General features: G+C 44.3%; 3 protein-coding genes across 5 annotated transcripts; 1 reads left to right on the top strand and 2 right to left on the bottom strand.

Moving 5' to 3' along the window:
• The first annotated feature begins 416 nt into the window (after positions 1 to 416).
• glipr2l (GLI pathogenesis-related 2, like) lies at positions 417 to 4,731 on the top strand. 2 transcript variants are annotated; one of them, XM_079274668.1, is made up of 5 exons: positions 417 to 637; positions 1,494 to 1,602; positions 2,355 to 2,458; positions 2,919 to 2,996; positions 3,992 to 4,731. In XM_079274668.1, the coding sequence occupies exons 2-5, from the start codon at positions 1,565 to 1,567 to the stop codon at positions 4,156 to 4,158; spliced, it is 387 nt and encodes a 128-aa protein (XP_079130794.1). In that variant the 5' UTR covers positions 417 to 637; positions 1,494 to 1,564; the 3' UTR covers positions 4,159 to 4,731. The 2 variants fall into 2 exon arrangements, with proteins under 2 accessions (XP_079130794.1, XP_079130793.1); XM_079274667.1 differs by having other exon boundaries at positions 417 to 835; positions 3,992 to 4,730.
• A 762-nt stretch (positions 4,732 to 5,493) lies between these two features.
• Positions 5,494 to 17,945, bottom strand: nacad (NAC alpha domain containing). Its single transcript, XM_079274776.1, has 10 exons — positions 17,823 to 17,945; positions 14,180 to 14,505; positions 8,668 to 14,062; positions 8,197 to 8,409; positions 7,566 to 7,657; positions 7,003 to 7,071; positions 6,732 to 6,878; positions 6,521 to 6,655; positions 6,247 to 6,369; positions 5,494 to 5,632 (listed from the first exon to the last, which is right to left on the bottom strand). Exons 1-10 carry the CDS (start codon positions 17,908 to 17,910, stop codon positions 5,618 to 5,620), a joined length of 6,603 nt encoding a protein of 2,200 aa, XP_079130902.1. The 5' UTR covers positions 17,911 to 17,945; the 3' UTR covers positions 5,494 to 5,617.
• Positions 17,946 to 21,218: 3,273 nt separating this feature from the next.
• tbrg4 (transforming growth factor beta regulator 4) lies at positions 21,219 to 26,472 on the bottom strand. 2 transcript variants are annotated; one of them, XM_079274552.1, is made up of 11 exons: positions 26,403 to 26,472; positions 25,376 to 25,898; positions 24,935 to 25,255; positions 24,323 to 24,497; positions 23,927 to 24,084; positions 23,683 to 23,793; positions 23,438 to 23,582; positions 22,899 to 23,141; positions 22,630 to 22,741; positions 22,366 to 22,480; positions 21,219 to 21,750 (listed from the first exon to the last, which is right to left on the bottom strand). In XM_079274552.1, the coding sequence occupies exons 2-11, from the start codon at positions 25,805 to 25,807 to the stop codon at positions 21,649 to 21,651; spliced, it is 1,914 nt and encodes a 637-aa protein (XP_079130678.1). In that variant the 5' UTR covers positions 25,808 to 25,898; positions 26,403 to 26,472; the 3' UTR covers positions 21,219 to 21,648. The 2 variants fall into 2 exon arrangements, with proteins under 2 accessions (XP_079130678.1, XP_079130679.1); XM_079274553.1 differs by lacking the exon at positions 26,403 to 26,472 and adding an exon at positions 26,251 to 26,375.

Raw genomic sequence — 26,472 nt, 5'->3', positions numbered from 1 at the left:
CCGGAAGTTACTGGAGAAACTCAAGGATGGCGGTGGAAAGTCTTCCAATATGTTTTTGTTAAAGACTGAAGCACCTTGATATTATCAGCATGAGTAAAATTGAACAAATAGTGAGCTTTCAGTTCAGAAATGACAGTGAGTATCACAGTGTGGCCCACGTCAAAGTTTGCTATTGTCCTAAGGTGATACTGTACAATGCTGCATCATGACAGTGTGGAGTGTGAGAAAAGCCACTGTGGTTACGGCTGCTAGGAGTAACATTCTCTTGTCCCTGGCTACCAAGTTACAGAAGACAAGAATCTCAGAGCCATATATGGGCATGTGTCTCACAGAGATGATGTCACCAACGTCTGCAGGGGCTCCCCTTTCATTCGTGGGAATGTAAAGACATAGAGTGGGTGTGTGCTCCTCTGAGCCATAATGATAGGGCATGCAGAAAGTAGTGTGTGTGTGTGTGTGTGTGGCTTTGAGAGAGAAAGGCAGGTTCAGTTAAATGAAGTGAAGCAAAACTTGAGGAAGAAGCGTGTTACATAATGATTTCTACACCCAGATTAACAGCTGAAGAGGAACTTCGACACAACTGCTGTACGTTCAAAGTGGAATGAGACAGGAATTGAAGGAAGGCCCCGAAATAAAGGTATTAGCAGCTGTTTCAAAACATCAGCGTTAGATAGACAGCAATACAGGAAGAGAGAGAAAGGGAGCAAGCAACAGAGAAAGAGACAGAGAGGAGGAGAGCAAGAGTAGAAAACAAGACAGGGGAGAGGCTGTTCAGTGCTAAGCCTGTTAGCTGTCTTACTGAAGGCTTCCTGCAACAGCACCATGGGAAAATCAGGTAAGTGAAAACTGCACCCTGTGATATCAACTCTGATTCTATCAATTTGGCCTGAGTTAGAACTTTGCCCCCATGGAACTGTGTGTGGGCATGTCTGGGCTTGCTTGTTTACTGCATGTGTTTGTGAGCTTTGCTATCTTTGAAAAGTAGGACAGAACAAATACTAAACAGTAAAATAAATGACGAACTTTTCTCATCTTTAACGGTGCTCGCAGTAAGATTTCAAAATGGCTTTTACTGATACTCAGTTAACATTTTTCTTGCAGCATGCTGAGTAGATGCTGGCTTAGGCAGCATTAGTATTTGTATTGTCTGTGTGTGTGTGTGTGTGTGTGTGTGTGTGTGTGTGTGTGTGTGTGGGGCTATTTCAATGTGCCTATTGTGTGGGCACTCGAGAGATTGTGGGACTCATGAAAAGGCCAGTGAGTGATAGGCACCGGGCAGCAGGGGGTGATGTGGATGACGTTTTCTACTCCATCATCTGTCATGTCTTGTACTCTAGAGGTCATTCAGACTTCAGGTGATGAACTCACACATCAGCTCGAGTTTGTATTCTGCAGCCATGCATGAATCGTCATGTTGCATCATCACTTCTCCTTTGTCAGTTGGCTCTCTTGCTGCCTAACCCCTTATTGCCTCTCTCCTCCCTGTCTGTCAGCCTCGAAGCAGTTTGCTGAGGAGGTGCTGCGATGCCATAATGAGTTCAGGAGGAAGCACCAGGCTCCTCCAATGAAGCTGAGCAGCAAGTTAAGCAGCGAGGCTACCCGGTGGGTTGATGCACACACAGATCAAATTAGAAACCTTATTAGCATCTCTACTCATACCAGTCATTGTTAACCTGCTCTGGATAACAGTGACAGTTCCAGCCTTTCAAATTAAATAACTACAAAATATAAATATGATGTTGACGACTCTGGTTTGTTACAAGTTATGTTGACAATTAATTGTGTTGAGTAAATGCAAACTTCATCAGTGCTGTCAGGAAAGATAGAGACAACTATCTGTCTTGGATAATAGACTTCCAGTCCATTTCCTCAAGTTCATGGTGCAATAGCTACATTAATCTGCTAAACAACCTTCAAATTTAAGATATCTGATTTGGCAATGTACATTAAAAGCACGATATAATGTTTGGAAAAGAAGAATGTATTCCTCAATTGATTTGAATATGTTGTATCTTAAAAGAAGAGAAAGTAATACAACAGTCCACACCTGTATTTGCTGTTCATGACTATGATGGTAAAAATTACGTGTTTGGAGATAATCTGTCATTTAAAGCGCAGCAAGTTCACTGGGACTTGATTTGTGTGCACTTTTTAGGTGTGGAAGACGACACAATGCAGCAAGCTTTCAAAAACGGAGACTTCTAGAAAGCCTAAATCTCAAGGAATTGTCTGCTTTAACGTGTATGCCACACACTGTGGCTATCTTTCCAGTATAGAGGTGGATTTTGTTGCAGGATTCAAAACTGGAAAAAATATATATATATATTCACAACTTTCTTTGTCCTGGTCTACAGTTATGCTGAAAGTCTGGCCAGTACACGGATCCTGAAACACAGTGTGGAGTCCAGTAGAGGGAGCTGTGGAGAGAACCTTGCATGGGCCTCCTATGACCAATCAGGTACACACCAATCAGATTATATATATATATATACACACAATATTCTATTCATAAAAGTGAATGATTTGGTATATGTCCTCCTGAGATACACATCCCTCCATACAGGCCCAAAGGTTTAGTCTATGGGGCTTCAAGCAGACTCTTCCTACCCTGAAAGTGAACAGCTGGGATCTATTTCCCCACACTTCGCAGAGTGTTTGAGAGCTCAGACACCATGACTCACTGCAGAAATATGTCAGCGCAGGACGGTGTGATTCATAAAACATCTCCTGCAGTGCAGCAATAAAGTGCAGCACTGGGTGACAGAAAATTCAGCATCGTAAACAACATGTGCTCAGATAAGATTTGTAGTTCTTGTAGGGTCTTCTTATATTGCTCCCATTCTGATCAATATGTACAACATAAAACCGATTTGATTGTCCTTGAAGATGAGGTCACACTTTGTTCTGTGCATGTGCAGGTAAGGATGTTGCAGACCGCTGGTATGACGAAGTGAAACAGTACAACTTCAACCGCCCTGGATTCTCCTCTGCCACTGGTGAGATTTCTCTCACTTCTTTTCATATTTCAGTGGCAAACCCCCTCAATGACAACAAATTGGCCAGAATTACATTATATACCATACAACAATCAAAATCATAATAAAAAATAAAAAATTAAACCTGAAAAAATGAAATAAGCCATTATTAATTTTTAAGAAAAACAAAAATGTGAATATCAATGTGTTTTGTACTGAAACAAGCAATTTAAATATATCAACTTGCTTTCGGAAACTGTGAATTGCATTTGTAACTAATCATTCGAAATAATGAGAACTTTGCTTATCACATACAGTAGGAGCATTTAATATCATTAAAATATTCTTTAAAAGTCACATTTTCAGATTAATTCAAACATCCGTTTTGTGTATCACCATAATGTAAAACTAAAATCTTCATTTTTTGCCCATAAACATTAAATCAAAGACTTCCCTTCTCATATGTTTCTCGTGTTTTTTTTCTTCACTGCATTCATCTCAATGTATCATTTCTTCTTTTGTTTCTCTTTGTCATTTTCTGTGAACTCCTTGTCAGTTTCTCTGTCTCTGTGTCATGTTTACCCAGGCTTGGGCACAGGTTTTGTTATCCCCCTGCTGATGTCACACCTCAGCCAGTGTGTGACTGTGTGACTCACACACTCACTTTTCAGCCCACACAACATTTCCAGTCTGGCCTAATCCCTCCAGATGGTTTCCCAATAGCCCCAGACTCAAGTGTGCATGAGTCTGTTTAACTTAATCACACATAAAGGAGATCGCTTAGGAGCTAATCATAATTCACACTGATCATATCAAGTACAAGAGATAGAAAGGAATGAAGTATACAGGGAGGTTTGGGACTGATGAGTGAGACAGGAAATCAAGATTCCTTTGTCTGTAAATATTTGGAGGAACTGAACCCAGCTCTGAATGTGTCATAACAAGTCTGTTTTTTCACCCTGCTTTTTCTGCCTTTAATTTCTTCCTATTTCTTCTTTCTCACTCACCACTTATAGGCCATTTCACAGCGATGGTGTGGAAGAGCAGTAATAAGCTGGGTGTCGGTAAGGCCACTGCATCAGACGGGTCTTCCTTCGTGGTGGCTCGGTACTTCCCCGCTGGGAATATCACTAACCAGGGACACTTTGAGAACAACATCCTCCCAGCTAAAACCACCACCTAATGACCCAACACTTGACTGGACAGTCTGACGTTATCTGCCTGCACTGCTATGAAGCATGCTCAGGAGAGCATCACTCCCTGCCGAGTAGAGATCCATTCCACCATCTTGTATTGATTTTGAATGATGAAATGCACTCTGGTTTGAGGTCCATGTCCTGCTTTTTATGGACCTGTTTACGCTATAGTGTTGAGAATAAAAGAAGCACTACTGTTTGACTTTGCTAACAAAACATTTCCAGTGACCATTTGGATTGTTCATTTGGTTATTTACATTGCCTGTGACAGTATTTTATTCATTAATGCCAATACTTTCACACACTGAAATACATCATAGCCTCACATCTGTATTTGAGGGGAAATGGTAGCTAAGTCAGTCAAAGGGACAGGCTTTACGCGTTTACGGTACATTTCATTGCATATAATTTAAAGCTGATAAATCAACATTCTTGGTATTCTTTGTGTTATTGCCACAACTTGTCAAAGCAGAACCCTGCAGTCCCGAGTGTGTGTTTTGTATTCTAATAGGTTTTGTACAATAAAGTTGATAGATTGTCAGAAATGCATTTTGCATCTGTCTGGGCACGCTTGTGTCATCTGAATTGTGTGACATTATAAGAGAGTGAGAAAGAGAACAAAATTTGAGTTTAATTTCATAATGACATATTTTCTTTTTTTGAAAAATGTCACATCTGAGTCTGGTATTTTGAAGTGTGAGTCTATGGAGTGTGAATAAGATAGGAACATTTTAGACAATGTTGCAAACTGGTTTTTTTCGAGGTTGGTATTAAAGGTCTGAATAATTGTGAGACTTGCATAAATCTCCTGGGTCCAAAAAACAATTAAGCAGGGCAAAGTATTTCTTCGATATCTGCAGACTGCTATTGCAAAACATTAAAACAATCATTTTATAATCTTACAGAGCAGCATACTTGCAATGTTTGGGTTGAAAAGCCATTACCAGACATTTTTTCTTTCCCCCATTTCACCCGGTCCTTGGCATCTGCTACATGAACAGCCTGTGATGATATAACAGCCGTTCACATTAAAAATCAATTTAGACCAAATAGATAATCAACTGAAGACTTTGAAATGTGGATGAAAAATAAACATTTTGTGTGTTTTTTATTTGCTCATGCAAATATAGGCTTGTTAACTCTAAAAATCTGCATAACACAACTTAACTTTTTATCTAACTATATTGTTGTTGCTTAATTTGGGTGATAGCAGGTTCCAATCTCAGGTGAATTGGAAGTATCCTAATTTTAGAACAACCAACACTGAACCATCTGCAATCTCTCAGTAAAATCAATCTTACAATGCAGTCACGGCCCACGTTGGAACAGACTTTATTGAGCAGATATTGGGGATGCAACATACAGTAGCAGCGATACAGAAGAGTCAGTGGCGTATAGGCTTTATAGGCTGGAGGAGGGGGTCAGGGGTCAAATCGTCCTCACCACTCACATGGTCAGCTCCTAAATGGAAGGAGAGCGAGACAGAAGAGACAGAAAGAGAAAAGAGATACAAAGAAGAATGGTTCAATTAAACAGTGAAAATAGTCATTGTGAATAAATCAAATTCAGTTGAATACAAAACCATTACAACTGATTTTCCTTCATTAAATCAGAATACAAAACAGTCCTCACATAATTTAAATGAAGATTGAAGTCACTCTTGATGTCACACTCCATAAATAAATACAATTGAATGGCATGACGAGTATGACAGGCTCTGTTTTTACTCAGGCAACTTTTGCTAGTGATCTAAGGGCTGCTTCATCTTGCTTTGCCCCCCATCAACAAAACAAAATCAACTGCGTCACTAAAACAGCTAAGTTTTCTCAGTGTGAGCTGTTGCTGCCACCTGGTGGGCATCAAATTGCACTGATGACCCACAGAACTGTAAAGGTTGCTCAGTTACTGGGGAGAATCTCTACTTGTCATCTGTCCTCTTTGCCCCCCCCCGCCCCCCCTCTATCTCCTCTATACAGTCCCTGCCCACTGGCTATGACTCATCACTTTGTTCACCATCTGCCCTCCCTCTACCCTCTTCCTCTCTCACTACCTCCTTCCCCCTCCTTCCCCCTCACCATGATAGCATTCACAATGTCATTCTTGTTGTGTTTCAGTGCCCGGACGGCCTTGGCTCGTGACACATTGGCCTGAGCCATCACCAGCTCGATATCCCTCTGCTCAAGACCTCCCTCATCCACCTGATGTATAACAAAGAAAAAGAGAGAGATATAAAGTTAACAAAAGAATAAAAGATTCTCCAGAACGCTACAACATACAGTACTGCCATTACTTTGACATTGGTATACCATTGATTTGGTATTCAGAAACAATAGTTCAGACAATAAGTACCTCTTCCTCCTCCTCTTCACTCTCCTCCTTGATGGTGAGGCTGGGTGGGACAGGTGGGGCCAAGGGAGAAGAGGTCACAGGCACCTTGAATTTCTCTGCAGCCGCTTTGTGAGCCTGCTGAGATAGGTCCTCAATCTGACAGGAAAGGAGAGGTTGAGAGGCAATACAATACATGTGCTGAAGCTTGAATAACTAAGAAAGAAAGACTTACCTTTGCCTCTCCAAATACAATGTAAATGTCTGATGCGGGGCTTTTGAACACATCTGGTCTGCTGATGACAAACAAGATACTCTTGGACTTCCTAATGGTGATTCTGGTCACACCATGGACCGGCTTCAGCCCAAGCTTAGACATGGCCTACACAACACATACAGCAGCAGAGATAGTCAGGAATAAAGACAAAATAACAAAAAATAAACACTGGTGTCATTTACATTCCACTTGATTCATTCATTTATTTTTATTCAGCCAACAGTCTGACCTTGCGGGCCTTCTTCTCGCTGCGACTCTGTTTTGGTCTGTTTAGCCCTTCATCTGGAAAGGAGATAGACTGAAAGAAAGAACAAATATCAGATACTTTACTATAATAATCTTTTCCATTTGTCAATTCTGCTAATATCACCAAATGTGACTCATCTTATATCCAGTTAGGATTTCACGTCTATTTTGTTGATGTCAGACAGTTTTGTTTTCTCTTGCACACACAGGAAGCAATGCATTTTATGTTCATAGCAACATCAGTAACTGCAATTTGCTTAAAACGTAAAAAAATTAAAATGTATCAGCTAACTGCAATTGCCTATACACCAGCTGCTGTCCCCAGCTGTAATTCCAATTTGTCATGCGTTTTAGTTTTCAGGCTTCCCCGATTTAGATTGGAGTCTGAAAAAAGGTTATATTTCTCAACATAATCTCAATGTAGTCCCTATATCACATGTCATGAAGTAGTATGTGTTCTAAGCGTTAAAATTGTGTTATAACAAGATTTAGGAACCTCAGAAGAGGAAAAGATGGTTTCCAATAAAGCAGCAGGAGCCGACTCACCTGGGGCTCTGATGGTCTCAGTGGCTCTGGCTCCTCTAGCTCAGGCACTGACCCCTCGCTCTCAGACTCATTACACGAAGCCAATATGGAGCCTACACAAGCATATATTCAACACACATTCCAGTACATGTAAGTGAAGGGTATCTTGTCCTTATTGCCATAGAAACTAATCACCATATAAGAAGTCATGAGAGCATAAGTGTTTCTCATTAGTGCAAAGCTGATGAGGAGCATTCATTAAAAAAATTCCCAAAACTCATCTTATCAACGTCAGGGAATTAAATTACCCCACGGAAAATACACGTAATCATATGGTATCTCCATACTATGTGATTTTTTTTTACATTATTTGCAGTGTGCTATTGGCAACAACAGGGCAGAGAATTTACATCTCTTGTGATATCGTCTGTCGTGACACTTTAATCTATTCTGTCATATATTGTCAATTTATATTCAAACACATGTAAATGTAAAAATAACAACAGCAGTTGTGGGTTTATTGTAGTAATATTGCTATATAATAATGGTGATATTAGTGGATTAGAGATAGTGTCAAAAAGAGACAAGGGTGGAGAGAAGGTGATTCCTGATGTTGAATCTTATTTCCAATATGAGGTCAGAAACAACTCACAATTGTTTTTGAAGGAAAGGTCGATCTCTTCTGCAATCTTGGACATTTGGTGAGCAGAGAAAGGTTGTATTTCCCGCTGATTGGATGGACCAGACTCTCTCTGCATGGCTCCATTTCTGTTTGCTGCCACTGCTCTGGCCTGGGATCTGTGGCCACGTCGAGGCAGTCCACCATCATCATCACTGTCTGTCTCCTCCTCAGCCAAACTGGGACCTTTCAGAGTACACATTATACGATCATATTTGTATTAGGAAGTACACATTTGACTTTAACAAACTTGCTGTTCTTTTCTTTATTGCTTAAAAGCCACAGACCAGGGGAATATAGTGGCCATTTTCCTTTATGATTACAATCCCAACTTGTAAAGCACTTTTTCCCTGTTGCCAGAACAGACTGTAACAACAAAGGATAAGCTACTCCTCAACATGTATTGTACTGTGCTTTAAATCTAAGCCATATTTCGACACTCACCTATGCACCTGTCTTGTATGCTCCAGGTGCAACCTTGCTTGATTTGTTTGTAAGGCTGGATGTTCAGAACAGGCTGAGACTGGGGGCGGGAAATAGAGTCTGGAAAACATGCTGGATGTTGAGTCCCAGGCGCAGGTGAAGACGACTCCTGGGTAGGCTGGGACAGGCTTAAAAGCGTGGCAGTGGAGAATGAGGGCGAAGAGACACTTGTGGTAGATGTAGTTGATGCAGAAAATACAACACTCATCTCTTGGAGGTTGTTGTTAGGAAGAAATTGGGAATCAGGGGCTTTTTGTGTTGTGGGGGAGGTGGAGCAAAGTGTAGGTGGGGTGTGGCATATGGACAGAGAGGGCTGTTGCTGGGCTGAGAGGACAGGTTGGGATTCCTGCACAGGTGTGGGAAGATCATCATCTGGCTCTGTTGAGGCACATGGTAGAGGAGAGGAGGAGGAAATAGGAGGTGGTGAGGAAGACAGTGGAGTCAGAGAGTATGATATGGTATCATGGGAGGGTGGGCTGTGGCCAGTATCTATGTTGTTATCATTAATATCCACTGTGATTCCTCTCTGACTATCAGATAGTGGTCTGTTATCAAGCACTTCCTGTTTCTGATGTAATTCTTGGTTCATTGCCAACACAACATTGAGGTGGTCTGGGGTATGTGTGGGAGATTTGCAGTATCCATGGCTAGGACTTTTGTCATCAGCACTGGAACCGTTGTCCCCCTGTATCTGTGACCGAAATGCAGCCTTATCTGTCCCAGGTGTCCTCTGTTCACAGTCCGACGATGAAGATTTGTGGTTTGCCTTTCTACCTGTCTTTGTTTTAGAATTGTCTGTGACCCCTTTTGTCCATCCAGCTGCTGTGAGATTTAATGGAACAGAAGGTTTCTTTGGATCATCAACAGTTTCAGGGCTACAGTCAGTATGACTGCCTGTTTGGGAGGCCCTGTGTTTGTTCTCTTTCCCTCTCCTCACTTTCTCAGCAGCAATTGGTTTATCTGTGCAAAGTTCCCCTTTAGGGATGCGACACACATAGTGGTCTTGGCTATTCTGTGCATCCGAGGTTTTGCTTTCCTTTTTGTTCTTCTTATCTTTCTCCACACCTGTCTTTTTTGCTTTCTCTTCCACTTTTCCTTCCTCATCATCTTCCCCTGAGTTACTTCCAACACACTGCTGTCCTCTAAAGGCATCTTTAGTCTTTGGTTCATCAACAAGTCTGTCAGTCACATGATTGACATCACCTTTTCTTTGGCCTTCAGTCTGATGCTCCGCCATCTCAGGTTTTGACTGAGAACCAGTATTTTCCAACTTGTCTTGAGAAGTTCTACTTGGTCTGGATTCATTTGATTTACATTTAGGAGTAAAGGAACCAAAGGATCCGTGTAGCAAAGAAAATGTTGTATTACTCGCTGGAGTGATTGTCTGACACTCTAGACGAGTATGATATCTGGATCTGGCTTTATCTGGTGAACTGAGATGCTGGTTTGTTACAGCTTTGTCCAGGTGAGTTTCAACTAATGGCACAGAGATGCCACAGGCAGCTTTCTTTGAGGATGGTGCCTGTGTTGTGTCTGATGCCTGGTATATGGAGCTGTCTTTGTGTTTCCCTTCGTCAGGAATTGTGTCAGAAACCTGAGGTGGCATCTCTTCAAGTGGAATATTAGACACAGAGTCTGTAACACTACAACTTACACTCTGGGGTCTCACTTCCTCTGATAGAGCATTCAGACTTCCACACATGGCTACTTCTAAGGAGTCAAAAGCAGAGTCATTGTTATTGTTAGAGTTCTGCCAAGTGTTTTCTATTTGTGTGTGAGTGTTATCTCCAGCATTGTTTGGATTTAGATTACTGACATCATCCTCTGGGAATCTGGAGCTTCCATCCTCCCCTCCACCTGCTTCTGAGATCTCCTCAATGGACTTCCAGCTGGCCAAGTTGGATTCAGAAGCTCCCTCACCTACCAATTGTTCATCCGCCATCCGGTCCCTCTTTCCACACAGACTGTTGTTGTCTTCCTCATCCAGAACAGAACGCAGAACATTGTCATAATTTTCACACACTTCACTGCTCATGTTAGGAACCACGGCCATTTGTGTGCTTTGGCCCTCTGTGTCACACATGAGCAGACCTTCTGTATCTAACTCATACCTCTTCCCCAGAGATAGGGAGAGAGACTCCCCTGCTCCCCAGACAGCAAACTCAGCCCTTGATCCTAATCCAAGACTGAACCCCAGCCCCATCCGGTCATGGCGCCATGCCCCAGCTCCAGGATGCATGTCCTTGCTCCCACCCATGCTGTCTGTTTCTGAGTTTTCCCTTTTGGGTGAGATGGCAAGGGGTGAGTGTGGGGATCCAACAGCTCCCAGCACCCCCTCATCTGTACTCAGAGTATTTTCTCTCAAGTTCTCCTGGGCAGAGTCACCAGGGGTCACGGCCAGATTGTCAGCAAGCTCTGAGATGACATCTGAAGAAGCAGAAACAGGGATATTACTGGGGTTGGGACTAGGGTCTTTTGGGCAGGAGAGAAGAAGAACACCTTTATTCAAGTCATTGGTGGCAGAATCAATGCTTCGACAATCCACACTCATAGACTCAGCTGAGGTATTCCCATTCCTCTGGTCAAGCTCAATTTCAGACTCCTTGTGAATACTGGCCCTACATATTGCCTCAGCCCCTCCAATCACATCCGATTTATTGGAGAAAGACTTTGATAATACAACTCTACTTGCCCCAACAGCCCTGTGGCTTTCTGCCTGATAATGACGAGGCTTGATGAGCAATTTGAAAGAGTCTCTTTCTGGTTCTCCTGTGGGTTCCTCTGCTGAAGAATCATTGCTCTCTTGCAAATCATCATCTTTCATGTGGGGATTTTCCTCAGCCAATTCATTTTGAAGAACTGAACTATTAAGGTCTGCCGTCTCCGAAAGAGGAGAGGTCTGGAATTTAGAAATAGGATCAGGTGGACCACGAAAGACAACAGGAGTGGTGGATGGGTTCAAATGAGTGCGGTTTTTAGGCTGTTCAAAAGGGTTGGAGGAACCAGAGATAGCCATCATCCCACTCCCACTCTCATCCAGGTTGCTGGATGACTCTGGCTGACAAGAGATTGCTTCTGAAGGAACGGATAGTTTCTGGGGATCCACAGGCTTGTCTGTGCTCACTTGTGTGTGCAAAGGTGTCGTTTGACCTATTCTGGTAGAATTCAGTTCAGGGTCGGACTGCTGTTTAACAGGTGTAGGCTCATCCAGAGGTTTGGGTTCTATATCCACACGTTTGTCTGTGCTCAGTTCTGTGTGTAAAGGTTCAGTTTGACCTGTTCCAGTGGTGGTAGACCCCTCTTCCGGTTCTGTTTGGACTTCAGATAGATCAAGTGCATCTATTGGTGTGGGTTCTAGTGATTGTGCATGCCTTTCAGTGCTGTATAGACGTTCGTCCTCCTCCCCATTATAGGAGGCAGAATCTAATGAGTCATCTGTATCGTCTTGGAAACAGAAGGATTCGTCCAGCCCCTCATTGATGGATATCTCTGAAAGTGAATGAAGGAAGGATGCTGAGCTGTCCTCTTCTGTAGGATCCTCCACTGCTTTGGGATCACACTTGTCATCATCCTCTTCCTGCTCTTTTTCTTCCTTCTCTTCCGCCTCTTCTACCACTTTCACCTCTACCTTAGCTTCCTCATCTGCCTCATCATGGTCATTATCTTCATTATTTTCAACATTGTCATCACCGCCAGCAGCGCTATTAGCATTGTCATCACCCTCATCGTCATATTCATAATCATCGTCATCCTCTTCATCATCTTCAACATCTGCCTCCTCCTCTCCTGCTGCGTAAGCATTAACATCCTTTCCTTCATTTCTGTCATTACTTTCTCCCATATCATTCTCGTCCTCTGTGGGGAAGAGAGTGATTTCCATTGAATCGGCCTTAAAGATAAGGCTGGTGTGGAGGGGAAAGGAGATGAGGGAGGCAGGGATCATCCTTTCCTCCTCTGGTATATCATCAGAACAGGCTGCCTGGGAAAACATGAAAGAACTGGGGCCAAACCTACCAAAGGCTCCAGGACAGAAGGCATCCAGGGGGCTTACAGGTGAGTCAGGGCTGAGGCTAAATGAGGCCATGGTCATGCTCTCTGTGTCAGGAGTCAAGGCAGCGGAGGGTCGTTCTGGGAGGTCATCCATCTGTCCATAATGTTCCTCCGACATACATGCTTCCAGTTGCAATTTGAGGCCTGTCTGCATGGGTCTAGAGTACTCTGATCTCCCTGCACCAGCCTCTTCCAGTGGGCAGAGTGAGCTCTCAGACTCTCCCCCATCCTCCTGGGAGTCACTGCTACGGCTGCTACTGCTCCTTAGAGGGGATGTATCGTCAGTCACCCAGCAAGGACGACAACTTTCTCTCGAAATCTTTATCTCTTCCTCTTTTAGAGCTTCTTCCTCCTCAATGATCACTGTCCCTGTTATACCCATCCGTGAATTCATGACAAAATCCTCAGGACGGTACAGGCAGAAGTCTACTGCCCTTTCCTCCTCCCGTTCTAGACCTGCTCGTCCCTTTTCCTCCCCAACTTCATCTCCAATCTCTGATAAGGAGCCCACAAAGCAAGCAGGGGCCTCCTGTGCTTCTTCTGTGAGGAGCAGGTTGGGAGAAGTGGAGGGGGAGGTGGAAGATGTGTAAGATGAGGTCCAGCTGCCTCCCTCTGCTGTGATGTAAGAGCCAGAGGGAGAGGTGAGAGGAGAACAGAGGTCCTCACTGTCTGAGGGAGAGCCAGGGGAGAGTGGGCTGGCTGGAGAACCCGGATATGAATGATGCTTAAGGTGCAAAGAACGGGACCCCATCTTGATTGGGGTGGAAGGAGCGGTATAGTATAGGTCAGGGTCAAGAGATGTGGGCACACCCACTCGTAGTGGGTCAACAGCATAGGCTGGCTCAGAGAAGGACAAAGCAACTGGACAGGCCAGCTCAGAAAAAGAAAGGGAAGGCACTTCATCTTGAGAAAGGGTTTGACTCTCTTCCTTTTTGACTTTCAAACTGTCATCTGTTGTGATTGGCTCTGGGGAGGAAGAGGAGGAGGAGGAGGAAGGGAATAGGGGGTTCTGAAAAAGGGAAGGGAGTGTGGTTGGGGGCTGCATAAGGTCTTTTTGCTGATCCTGCTGTTTTTGAGGGATTTGGAATTGGTTTTCCTCTTCCATCTCTGCCACTTTCGCTTGTGCCTGAGGACCTGAAAAGCTTGGAATAGCTGGCAAAGGGATAGCCTGACCACTTGGCTCAACCAGGGGTTTCCTTTTCTGGATCTCTGTTGTTTTGAGCAGTGTCTCTTGACCCATCACCACCCTTGCATCAATGGTCTGTGGCTCTTGATAGTCACTCTCCACCTCAGAACCAGTCAAGACCTGGGAATAACACAATATACATACATGATAAAGTTCATATCAGTATACTAATAACATGTGTCTGGAAGCATATCTGATGCAAAATTGTAAACATGTTGATACACACAAAACACAAACCTTAATTCTCTCCATCTTAACAGGGACATGGCGGCCACATGGTCCATGACCACCTAACCTTCCAGACAGTCTAGCTGTGTTGTTGCGATAGTCAGAGCCTTCAGGTTGTGGTCTCGGAGTACCAGAGGAGCTAGGTGTCGCATGAAATAGCCGTGGACCAAATGGAGAGGTGTATGCTGGGAGTAGCTTCTGAGGAGTACTGGGAGAAGGGCTAGAACCACTGTCACTAGGGGAGGAGCCACTGTCACTAGGGGAGGAGCCACTGTCACTAGGGGAGGAGCCACTGTCACTCGGGCTGGAGTCAATAGAAGGGTGTCTGGTCATGTCTGAAAAACAGGAACAAAAAAAACTTTTAAATTAAAAGGAAGAAGCAACATTTTGAATCAAGAAAACTGTCCACTTCGCAGATGAATGGTAAAGTTGAACTGCAGTACGGAATTAACAAATAAGTGAGATCAATCGAGCTGACTGAATTATCTTAGCAGAAATAAAAAAGCACACCAGAAATGATGAGAAAGGCTGAGCCTCCTTTATTGTAGAATAATATACTTATTATCTTTTCAGCTGAACTTTGGTTTTGTTTTCCCACACACACAGCTCCAGAAATGTCATCAAAATGGCAGTCAGTAGATTAACCAAATGTCTCTCACCTCTGTGTGTTACCCTGACACTTGAAATGGCTTTGGAGAGCAAAACAATCACCAAGAGTCTTTCCGCAGGCTGGTTTGGTTGTTTAATTTTTAAATGTTTGAAACTGATTAACCCTGCCTGTTTTGTTTCTCCATAAAGCTGGACTCAAAACAGGAAAGTGGAAAACAATGCTTACACACACTTCAGTATCTTACTTTACATCTCCAAGTTTCTCTGTCGCTCTTTTTCTTTCTGTATCAACATGCACAATTGCACAATTAGCCAGAAGCAAAAGGAACTGTCATTGAATTACGGTGTTCCCTGTATTCTTGTCCGTCTAGAGACCATGCTATCATCTTCATAACTGTCATCAGTAGTGGAGAGATCACTGAGACGAACTGACAGGACGAATCACAGAAATGGGGGGGGGGGGAATTAAAGACTGTATTCTTTACTTTTTCAGTTCCACTGCTTATCCTTAGTTAATTTGTTATGTTGTATTGATTGCCATAACACAAAACTATACATTCGTGGTAATAGCCCTAAATGCCATGTCAGTCACTTTCCCTAAAGCACAAATTGAGGGAACAGAACCTTCATTTGCTCTCTTAACTGGGCCATTGCCACGGTGACCTCCATCCACATGCTGATTGGCCATTATAACACACAAGTGGCTCACCTCAGTGCCAGCCACAAACACACACGCCCTCACACACATGCACAAACTTGCTCTGCCAGGAACCTAGATATCACTTTCTAATTCAATCTCTGTTCTGTATCCCGTCCTCTGTCTCACTCTCTCAAAATACTTCTTTAAACTATTTTTGCCTCTCCGCAGCCTTTAAACATGAAAATACGTGTATATATATATATATATATATATATATATATATGCGCCTCTGCTTTGTTTCACTTTTAGTGGTGACTCTTAGCTCTCTTCTCTCGCCTCCATGTTATTTTTCTCTCTCTCTCTCTCTGCACAGTATATCTCCTCACTCGCTGCTCTCCTGCCCTGCCTGTGGTTGGTGGCAGATGAAATCATCAGCACTTAGCAGCTCTGCCTGATTGCTGCCCAATAATAAGCTCTAGCTGTGTTTATGTGCGAGCTGAGTCATGCAACAAAGACTAAAACGCTCCACTAATCAGAAAGATGCACAGTTAAGCATGCACAAAAGCCAACTGCTGCTCTACACTTACATGTACAGCAATATGTAATATGGTTAATGGGTATAGAACACGTGATTTTTTTCCTCCTGCATGGACTAGTTTCAGTGACCATATGTTTAGGTGAACAAAAACCCATAATTAATCTATATTTGACGACTAGAAAAACCAAGCAAAACCACCATAACACATTCAGAAACACTGTATCGTTCTCACGTATATGCTCGGCATTGGAATCACATGTAGAACTGCACACTGTTGGAGCTACTGTTTTGCTAGGATGCTGAATGAGCCAATGACATGTATTATTTCTGCTAGCATAACTGTCAGTCTCCGTCTCTTAGCTGCAGATTCACTGCTGTGAATGATCTGTAGATGTCTACCCCCTCCCTGGCCCAGCCTGCAAGTCTCCTCTGGGAGGATGCAGTGAAATTGAGCACCCGGCTTGCCGTAAGAGGAGCAGGCCGCAGCAAGCTGAGCAGACTAGAGCTGCGTCACAGAGGCTGCAGCGCTGGCCTGTCTGCAAGGGCGGCCTCTATTATATCTGCTGCTTGGATTTGGCCTTAAAGAAGAGACACCCCAATAGTCTCATATGCCCCTCTTTGTCTTTCTCCATGAGATCTCACCTATTTAGTCATAATCAATCCTCTAATCTCTCCTCTTTCATCAAGTATGCGCCAAAAGACCAAGTTGTAACTAGAGCACCCGACAATTCTCTCTCCTCCCTCTCCTCCCAGGATTCAGGCCAAGAAACCTAAAAATAATTCCAAACCTAAGAAAAGATCAGCGCAATTATGAAGTCAAAGGAGGAACATTTCCAAAATAGCAAACCATTGTAAACTATCTGTAGCAGAGAGGAGGCAGGGAGTTTCCATAATAGCCATTTAGGTTGTCCATCACAACTGTCAGACGTTTACAACAGTATACACTGTTCTCATGAAAGCTAAATTGTGTGTAATAACTGCAAGAGACACAGTAGTCACTGCCTGACTGTAGTTGAGGGGACAAATAAATAAAAAAAATGTACCCTCCCAATCACTCTTCTGCACTGACAAAACATTATCTTCTCCTATCTCTCTCTCCCTATTCTCATTTTCCATGATTTCACAACGTCAGAAATACAGCAGCAACATGAGCAATAAAAGACAAGATTTGTGACAGAAGCTCTTGTGCACACAGGAACACAAGAAACATGACATGCTGCTGTGTCATCTCCCTGCTAAGGCTAGGTGAAGGGAGGAGCCACTCTACGCTTACAGCTGGCAAATTTGCTTGGGAGATGTGGATGCAGATGGGGCAGCGCCGGGGCTAAAGATGGGGCAGCGGGATGAGGGATAGGGGCGAGGATGCCAGGGTTAGGGTGGGGGGGGGAGATGGGGCTGGGAATCTGATAAGGATGGGGGCTGGAGAGATAGGAATCACACAAAGCTTTTGGAAGTCAGTCAGATTGTTAGTTAATAGGGATGGAGGCTTTAGGCTTTAGGGGCTTATAGCTCAGAGGGGGAGACAACCTGCGGTTTAGTGAGGAGGCTAAACTGAATCACAGTTTACTCAAATTGCACATGTCAACAGATACAGAAATGATGTCACATGGCAGTTTCAAGAAAATACAGTTTACCTAACAGTCTCTTTCACTTTAACTAGCCCAGTAGTCTCTATATATCTGCCATGCGTCTATCCTGCTCACTCTCCCCCTCCCCCCTCCCACAATCTATTTAACAATATCTTCTTGTTGTGTACTATGCTCATCCTCTCTTCTCTAGTTATGTCCTTGCCTCTTTCTTTAAACGCATCTACCTGCTTAACTTCCTCTTTCGTCCTTCTCCACCCCCAACCCCAGATGTCCTACCTGGTCCAGGGAGCCCTGTCTCCTCAGCTCCCTGCTCTGGATGCTTGTTGTCGGTGGGAACAGATCTGCGAGAGCTCTCCCCCGGCATGCTTCTCGCTGGCTCTCTTTGGCTCTGACGCAACAATAAACCATACAGCCGGAACAGACAAGGTGAACAGGGAGAGGGAGTGAGAGAGTGAGAAAGGAGAAGAAGGGGAGGGGGGACCAGAGTGCTCAGCGACCCAACACTCAGATCCTCCCTGCAGCACGTGTCTGTCTTTGTGTGTGTGTTTGTGTGAGAGACAGACAGAGAAGAGAAAGAGTGAGAGATGGGAGTAAACGCTGGTCTCTCTCTCTCTCTGTGGTGCAGCAGTGATGCTGCTGTTGTGGGCGTGTGTTTTAGAGCCTCATGATCCAGAATCCTGAATATACAGTATGTGTGTGTGTGTGTGTGTGAATTCTGAGAGGGAGCTGCAGTATCCTCTCTTGATGCACACATCCTGATTCCCTCCCTTCCTCCCTCCTATCCATCCTCTCTGTATCTCACCCCCTCCTCTCTCAACCAAGCTGACTGGATCTTGGGGGATGATGTCAGCAGATTTGCTCTGCTCTCTCAGTGCTGCCCTCAACCTTGAAGGAAAGGACCAGTACTGCAAAAACAAGACAAAGATGGAGAAATCAAGCAAAGGAGGGAGATTCAAGGGGAAAACAACATCGGGAAAGAGAAACAGAAAACACAAACGACAAGGCCAAAAACAAAACCTAAAAGTGTACTGCTAATTATCACATCTGCCTCCTGCTCAGGTTACATTTATTCCCCAAGGACTCAACAAGGAGTCATTTACCCTGAGGGCAAGCTATAGCATCTGCTCTCCATCTTAGCCTCCTCTCCTGCACTCTTACTTGTTCTCCTCTGTTTTACCTCTACTCTTATAGACAAAAGGTAAGGGAAATACAGATGGAAAGAGGGGGGGGGGGCAGCACTGAGCCAAATAATCAGCAATAGCAGTTTCCACGGCAACCTAAAACTCAGATTGTCAGCTCAGCAGAAGTGCTGCATACAGGATGACGTCTAATAGCCTCCATGTAACCCGGTTGACTTAAACAAATATCGCAGTTGGTAGACTCACAGCTTAAAAAAATGAAAACGGTGTTTGTACATTATCGTCTCAAGTGTAGGTGTCACTTCTCAGCTATCAGTCGGAAGCAGTACGTAGAACAATGTGAACAAGATCTTTTTATATTAAAGTACCGTCTGTGTGATGTGTTGAGTATAATAAAGCTTCATTGCTCTAATAAGGAGATTGGCTGCACCTGCACACTGCTGGCCCATCAGACAGGAGACATGACCAAAGTGTTCAACACCAGAAGTGCTAGCTGGGCTCTTTGTCATCAGGCCCATTGATCTATTAATACCCAAATATTGGTAAGAATGAGGTAGGCACCATGGCCCCTGATGATCATGTGATGGTTTATCAGATAAACCATTCATTTTTCCTGTTCGTTGTTTTCTGTAAACTTATTTTCTGCTCTGGCTTTGTAATATTCTTAGAGGCTCCCTTCCAATTGAATTCATTTTTCTCTCCTCTGCACTGACTTGCATTTGTCAGACTTCTTCCCTCTGCCATCTACCAGCCTCTGATGTCAGCGCTGCTGCTGCCCATGATGTTGTGTAAGCAGTTTCAGGGGTAAGCAAAGTGTTTATCTGTGAGTTTTAGCCTGGCTGTTGATTCATAATAATGCTGTTGCTCTTTAACAAACATGCACATTAATGCACAAACATAGATTCAGCGTGAAATTTAGATATCAGATGTTTTCAACTATTCGATATTTAAATACACTTGACACATTACACTTGTTTAAAGTACTGTTATCATTTGTCGGTGGACTATAGTATATATATTTCTATTTTTTGCAGTGTTGATTGTTTAATGTTGTGCACTATCCATATGTCAAATTCCTTGTATGTGCAACATACTCCAGCAAATAAACAGTTCTGATTCTGATTCAATCAAAATTCAACACAGGACTCAGAGATATGAAACGCGTACCAATGTATCTGCTACGCAAACTCGCTATACTTCTATTACAATGTATTCATCTATGCAGTGGACGAACCAAATTACAATCTAGCTGTCATTTATGTCAGCAAAGCTGTGAAAGCGCTCATCAACCCTGCTCTATGCCGATTCGACAAATGTTTGCTAATAATACTGATCACACGCACCAGTACGCCAGAGAGGTGTGCCACTAGCTGCCACATGTGAAATGATGCATATCCTATCTGAATACCACACACCAGTGGCGGCTGGTGGAACATGTTCTAGGTAGGGCCATCCTATCAATTTCAGCAAACATCCCAGTATCATTTAATGCAAAAAAAAATGTAAGTATCAAACACGCATTATTACTTGGCAGTTAAATATTTAACATGTATTCCAACACGAAAAACAATCAGTAAATAACACTTATATAATATAATATAACATGTTTATTTATTGAGATGTCCCTATGGACCTTGTTATAGGAGGTAAAGATCAGGAGAAGTAAACATGAAGTGTAATTATGAATACTGATGTTAAATTGAGCTATGATGAGTTTTCACTGTTAATTTAACATCTCTATTACATGTTGATGCCTCCATGACCAAGTTAAGATGAGACTGAGGACAGCTATGTAGAAGAAAAGATGTTCACTTTGTCTAATATGTAGCTTGACAGAGTTCTCATGTGTGTCCTGGTGTTCTCATGTTTCCTTACCTCCTCATCCCTCACTCCTGTAACTGTCCGTGCTGGATCCGTCCCCGTTGTTTTAAAAAGCTAAATAAGTTATTAGCATGACGTCATCCAGCTAGCCAAACCTGTCTGGTGTACAGCTGGTACAGAAGCTTGGCATGTACATCCTTTCCCGCGAGTCTGCTGTCTGATTGTGAGGTCAGGCTGATCTGATATCAGCTCTTTGGCTGCAGAATCTCCGCCAAAGTTCTCCTCTCAAACGGGTGTTGGAGTGCTCGCGCTGGCACCTGTAGAGACTTCTCCTGACGAGAACGTGCAGTGAGGGGGGCCTGATCGTTCTGGCCCCAAGCTGAATCTATTTGAGGGCGCTCATTGGCTAAATTGTATGTCACTCATTTATATCTTGAATCAGCAATTGGCTGAACTGCTTCATAGACCCGCCTCTTTTGGGCCAAAACGATCAGGCCCCCCAAGCTGCGCGTTCTCAGAGTGTCGTGCACACAGACAGAGAGCACGAGCAGAGAGCACACAGGCGCAGAGCACGAGCAGGAAAAACATATATTTTGTGTGGCCATGCCCCATGGCCCTATATTGACCAGCCGCCGCTGCCACACACAATACTGCAACAGGGCCCCGACTGTACATGCAAGAATTGTCAGACAAAACAAGTAAAAATGGCAAGAAAACTATTTATTCCATAAAAGATGACACACATTCACGGAGATTATTAAATTATTCCGATCTATTCACATGATGATATTAAGCCTAACCCGTTTTGGCCAAAGTTATACAAACGGCCTGGGTGCATTTGAAGCAAAGACTCGGTCTTAGATCACATCATTTATACAGAAGGACTCTCTTGTGTTTATTTCTGTCTCTTCTCTGGCTCCAAAAAGCCTTGCTCGCCATCACCATGGAAACAGGGAAAGCCCCACATGTTGCCAAGGGAACCAGAGTGAAAATATGTTTGGTTTTTTTTTTTTTCCTGACAAAAGTATGAGAGAGCTTTTCTGCAATGCTGCAGAAACGTGGGCGTGCGTGTGTGAGTATTCCCCGTGGTCCCGTTCGATTGGGAAAGCTCAGATTTGGCTGCGTCTGCAGGACCGATGGCTTCACTTGGCCATGTCCTCGGCCACGGCCTTCCCCATTTTATCCTTCAGGTACGCCAACTTCTGCCAATCTGTCTTCAGCTCCAGCCACTCATAATACGGCACCTGAAAGAGGACAAAAATGATAGATTTGAAAACCTTTTGAGAGCTACTGAGCGAGTACCTTCTCATTGTCAGTGAGTGCTTAAGAGAACGCACTATTAGAACTAGTTTGATAGTCACACATTTAGGACAACATGCTGGTTTTTAGTCTCGGCTCCATGTGGTCGCCCGGTTAACAAACCCTGCAGCAACGCCTGAGAGGCAAGCGATGCTACTATTGGCAAAGGAGGGTGTCCTAGATGAGAGAGAGCGAGCGCTTGCATTGGCCTAGATGAGACAGAGCTGCTGCAGCAGCTCTATTTATACCACAGACTGCAGCGGAGCCCACCTGACTTCTTGCTCTACCAAAGTACGGGGTCCATTGTTTGCATGGCCTGAGACCGTCAGATACAGCAGTGCTGCTTCTTTGCAATATTTCCCACGATCACAGCGAACACACCAGGAAATTCCTTTTGCAATTAATGAGTGTGTCATGAATATGGATCTGAAGAACAAGTAGCTCAGCACACCTTATCCACAGGAATAGACGAAGTAACACCTTTTACTTTGAAGTAACTAGACTCTGGCCACAAACACTGCCTCAAAGATGGGTTATCCCATTGTCCTGCCTCTACCTACCTCCACTGTGATGAAACCAGCCAACTGGAGATGTCGCTTCATCATGGCGAACCGTCCCAGAAGGTCTTTACTCTTTGAGCCAAAGTTTGGAAATTCCAAAGCCAAGAAAGCAAGCCTAAAAACAGATGGAGATGAATGGAGCAAGGAGAGGGGGGGAAAATTAACTGTAGACAGCTAGAGCAAACGATGCAACATTTTAAAAAGGGAGAAAATCAAAAATAAATTTTTAACAACCCAAGGCTAGAGGATTCCCCTCTGACTCACCGATGCGCCCCTACAGGTAAAGCCTGGTCTCCTCCTCCACTGGGAAGGTGAGAAGCACTCAGCATCAACATATCAACTGGTTTGTTGTCACAATCCACCACCAGCTCACCATCTGATTGGAGAAAGGCATGTCAGCTGTTAAATAGCTCTCAGAATGAATGACACTCCTTCACCTTCACACAGAATGTGGTAAATGTTATTTTCAGTGTAAAAGTCTTGTAAAGGACCTGACAGCATGACACAGTGCATCCTATACGGGCTACTCTTACCAATAGTCCATCCATAAACAGTGTCAACCCCAGTGCGAAGGGCCTCTGTCCTCCCACCCATCAAACTCTGTAAACCCTCTCTCAGACTGCTCTGCAGGGGGGAGAGGGGGGAGCTCTTGACCGGTACAGACAGGGCCTTCAGGGAGGATGGAGTATCTGAGGAACCCGGGTGCTCCAAGCGGAGAGTAGCGGCAACGTGGAGGAGCTTCAGCTGATAATTCAACACTCGAACTGGACTGCCCTCTACGGAGAGAAAAGACAACAGAAATAGAATCCACATACATCAAATATTTTCAAAACCCCTTCAAGAAAGTTGTAGGAATCAATGCTCTGCTTCGGATCTGTGAGACAGTGGGATTAATGTCCCCGTCTAAACAGAAATGTGTTGGTGCAGCACTGCCATCTACTGAGCCAGAGTGGGATTTTTAACTATGCGTAACTGTATTAATACAAAGTCTGTTTCTGCATATTTATGAATTCCCTATTTGTCGAGAACAGAGTACAGAAGAAGAATGAACGCACACAGCTATGTGTCTTACCCGACAGTTTGGTAACGTGATTCTGTTGTGTGAGCGGGAGGAGGTACTGGGGCTTGGCCTGCTGCAGCACACACAAAGCCCAAACCACGTCTGTCTGCAAGTAGGGCTCCAGGCCAGAGAGAGGGCCCTCCAGCACAGAGTGAACCTTTACACAGAATGGCACATATCAAGAATACGTTAAAAAAGAGTGGGAAGTAGAAGCAACCATGTGCAGTCAACAGACGAGCCTTTAATATTATTAGTACCTTGCTGAAGAACTCTTCTCCGTTGCTGGGCTGGAAGTTCAGTCTGGCAAAAGTCATGAGCAGATTACAAAGCTGGAGGGTGCTGTACTTCATACCGTTTGCAGTGAAGTGCTGGTGAAGAAATGTACGGAGAGTATTACACAGCGAGCGAGAAAAGACGCATTCAAATACTGCGTTAATTAGAGATTGAGCGCTTTTCAAAATGAACTGAGTTGGAGTTAATGATGACTGACTAATGACTGACCTCAGCAAAGGCCTCAAAGAGAGGGACGTGGAGCCATTTGAGGAAGCCCAGGGATTTAGCACAGCGTGTGACATCGGCAGAGCTGAGCTCAGTCACTCTGGGTAACAACTCGGAGGCCATTCGCTGAAATACCTGAGAATGGTGGAAATTCAACTTCCCTATGGAGGAGCAAGGACAAAGTTGGTACTGTTTGCATTATACACTTTGTTACTGAGCAGACGACAAAATAAAGACTTTAGCTATTCCTTAAAACATCCTTATATCAGGTAAAGAAAGCAAGACGAACGCAAACCCAAACAAATGACAGAGGGGGCAATAAAGACGTGGATATACACTATTCATTTGGTTCATGCATTCCTTCTGTGTCAGTGAATATGTAACGATCGGTGTTAGTACCGTATGCAAAAGCCATGTCCAGTATGAGTGGAGTGGTGAACTCTGACGAGGACTTCTGGAGAAGGTGGTAGGACAAAGCTCTGAGCAGCGGCACAGACCTGCGGCTCTGAGCTGCCAGAGATGCGCAGACTTTGCGGATCTCCTCTGCTGAAAAGCCCTCTGCGAGCTCCAACGCCTGCAATACAGACAGAGAGTATTGCACTGTGGTTTGGGATTATGGGCTAATTGACCTCCGTCCGCATGATCCAATAGGTATAGGGTAGACTCGTGTTGTTCATAGGTGTACAACTCTTTTACTTGCTCATTTTCCAAGACAGTGATCACTGTTTTCACCAAGTAAATGCTGTTATATTTTCCACTATATGCTTACACTTTATACCGTTAAACGCAGATGTGATATATGCTTTCAATGACCTTATAACATTACCTTCCAGTTCCTTTTCCAGGGGAAAAGATTTCCAAGCTTTTAGAGACAGCAACAAATATTCTGTTTCCTACCAACCTGGTCGAGTGATGTGTATACAGTGCAGTTAAGGCACGGTTAACTTGTTTAGCTGAGCAAAAAAAAAAAGCGTTTTGTTGAATGGTGGCGGATGTTTTTAACTTTGATACCTTGTCTTCGAGTCGGTCTATCAAGGTGGGCGACATGCGTTGTCCATTGGATATCAACGCACTGACAGTTTTAGCATCGGCAATTTCAGTCCAACGCAGTTCCAGCTGTTTTAACGCAGCATTCACGATTGCCACATCCTGCTGTCCTTTCCTGCCTGCTCCCCAATCTGCCAGGTAGCCCAACTGCTTGTAGGTCAGCCGGCGGACACGCCACAGGACCTCAGTCTGGACGGAATTGAGCACCGAATCAGTGGAGGGCATACCCATCATCCAGAAAGCTCGCAAGACAGACACTAGATTGCCATTCCACACTGCATTCACCTGGAAGAAAAGCACACGCAGAAATGAGTAATCAATCTGCAGAGGCAAGCACAAGGGCTTGGATAAGATGTCGGTTACCGTGCATAGTAATAACGCCAGCTCAGTGTGTGACTGCCTCACCTGCCGAGATACTGTAGCCATCATATCCAGTAGCCTTGAATCGCTCATCCGTTCTGCTTTTTGTTCCTTAAACTTGCCCTTCGTCTTCAGCACCAACAGAGTCCACTTCATCAGGGAGTTAGCAGCTTGATTACCATTCTGTCCATGCTCTGCCCAGGCCAACAGGATGTCCTCTGGCACGACTGCCTTTTCCAACAAGTCATCCAGCTGGGTCCGCGTAGGCGTGCCCGGATAGTGGTCTTCCTTGACAATTGTCCTTCCCTCGCACATGAACCGTTCTGTAACCCCTGGCCAGCCCCGAGCACTCTTCATCTCTGCAGGCCCGGCCACAGGCGGAGGCAGGCGGGCAGCAGCAGCAGCAGCCGGCGTCTTGGAGGAGGAGGAGGCCCTGCAGAGTAGACGGGCATATCTGCCCAAAAGGCGGCTGGCCATTGGGTCTGAGAGACAAGACAGTGGCCACGGGCAGGAAAGGAGAGAGGGTTTCTCACAATTCAGCAGCTGGCGTCACCATCTTACACCAAACCTAAGGGGCAACACGTGTGGTTATAAGGACAGGTTACCCGGTTAAAAGGTTATCTCAACAATCAGCTGATCCTTCTGTTGCTCAATTAAATGTAGCAACAATTACATACTGTTCATGTTCAGCTAGCCATCTTTCACTGGCCAGTTTTTATCAAGCGCTTGGGTAGTGTACTGCTACCAACGAGGGAAGTTGTGTAACCCAGAACGGTTCACAATGGCAATAATGTACCGAGGTTGATTCATTATGTCTGCTGATGTTACTTTGATTGCAATGGCATGCCTCGCGTTAAAGTGTGATGCTAACGGAAGCTGCAGTCTGAGAGTGGATGTCTCTTCTCTCATGTAATCCTGACCTTGTCGCTAAAAGGAAGAGACTCTCTGAAGCACCGCTGACCGGCAGCGCTCCGGTTCGTCCCCCCCTCGTGAAGCTGAGCGACATGAGCAGAGGCGGAATAACGACAGAAGCTCATAGCGCCATCAGCTTTCATATGAATGCACGACTTACCTGTAATCAACGATAACTTTGGTCAAAGCTGTTCACATGGAGCTCCCTGTCAGTAGTAGTCGCAAGAAAA

Source organism: Melanostigma gelatinosum (assembly GCF_949748355.1).
Source record: "Melanostigma gelatinosum genome assembly, chromosome: 9".
Classification (NCBI taxonomy): Eukaryota; Metazoa; Chordata; class Actinopteri; order Perciformes; family Zoarcidae; genus Melanostigma; species Melanostigma gelatinosum.
Note: the sequence above shows the minus strand (reverse complement) of the source record. Positions and strands in the feature narration are given on the sequence as shown.

Bases quoted from the DNA above. Each gene is read 5' to 3' on its own strand.
- tbrg4 (XM_079274552.1), bottom strand. From the start codon at position 25,807: ATGGCCAGCCGCCTTTTGGGCAGATATGCCCGTCTACTCTGCAGGGCC. The intron at 23,583-23,682 runs GTACTAATAATA...TTCTGTGTAAAG, and splicing joins GAGAAGAGTTCTTCAGCAAG to GTTCACTCTGTGCTGGAGGG. The intron at 23,142-23,437 runs GTAAGACACATA...TTCTCTCCGTAG, and splicing joins TCACGTTACCAAACTGTCGG to AGGGCAGTCCAGTTCGAGTG.
- glipr2l (XM_079274667.1), top strand. The intron at 2,459-2,918 runs GTACACACCAAT...GTGCATGTGCAG, and splicing joins GGCCTCCTATGACCAATCAG to GTAAGGATGTTGCAGACCGC. The intron at 2,997-3,991 runs GTGAGATTTCTC...CACCACTTATAG, and splicing joins TGGATTCTCCTCTGCCACTG to GCCATTTCACAGCGATGGTG.
- nacad (XM_079274776.1), bottom strand. From the start codon at position 17,910: ATGCCGGGGGAGAGCTCTCGCAGATCTGTTCCCACCGACAACAAGCAT. The intron at 14,063-14,179 runs GTTTGTGTTTTG...TGTTATTCCCAG, and splicing joins TTAAGATGGAGAGAATTAAG to GTCTTGACTGGTTCTGAGGT. The intron at 6,879-7,002 runs GTCAGACTGTTG...TGTGTTGTGTAG, and splicing joins GCGAGAAGAAGGCCCGCAAG to GCCATGTCTAAGCTTGGGCT.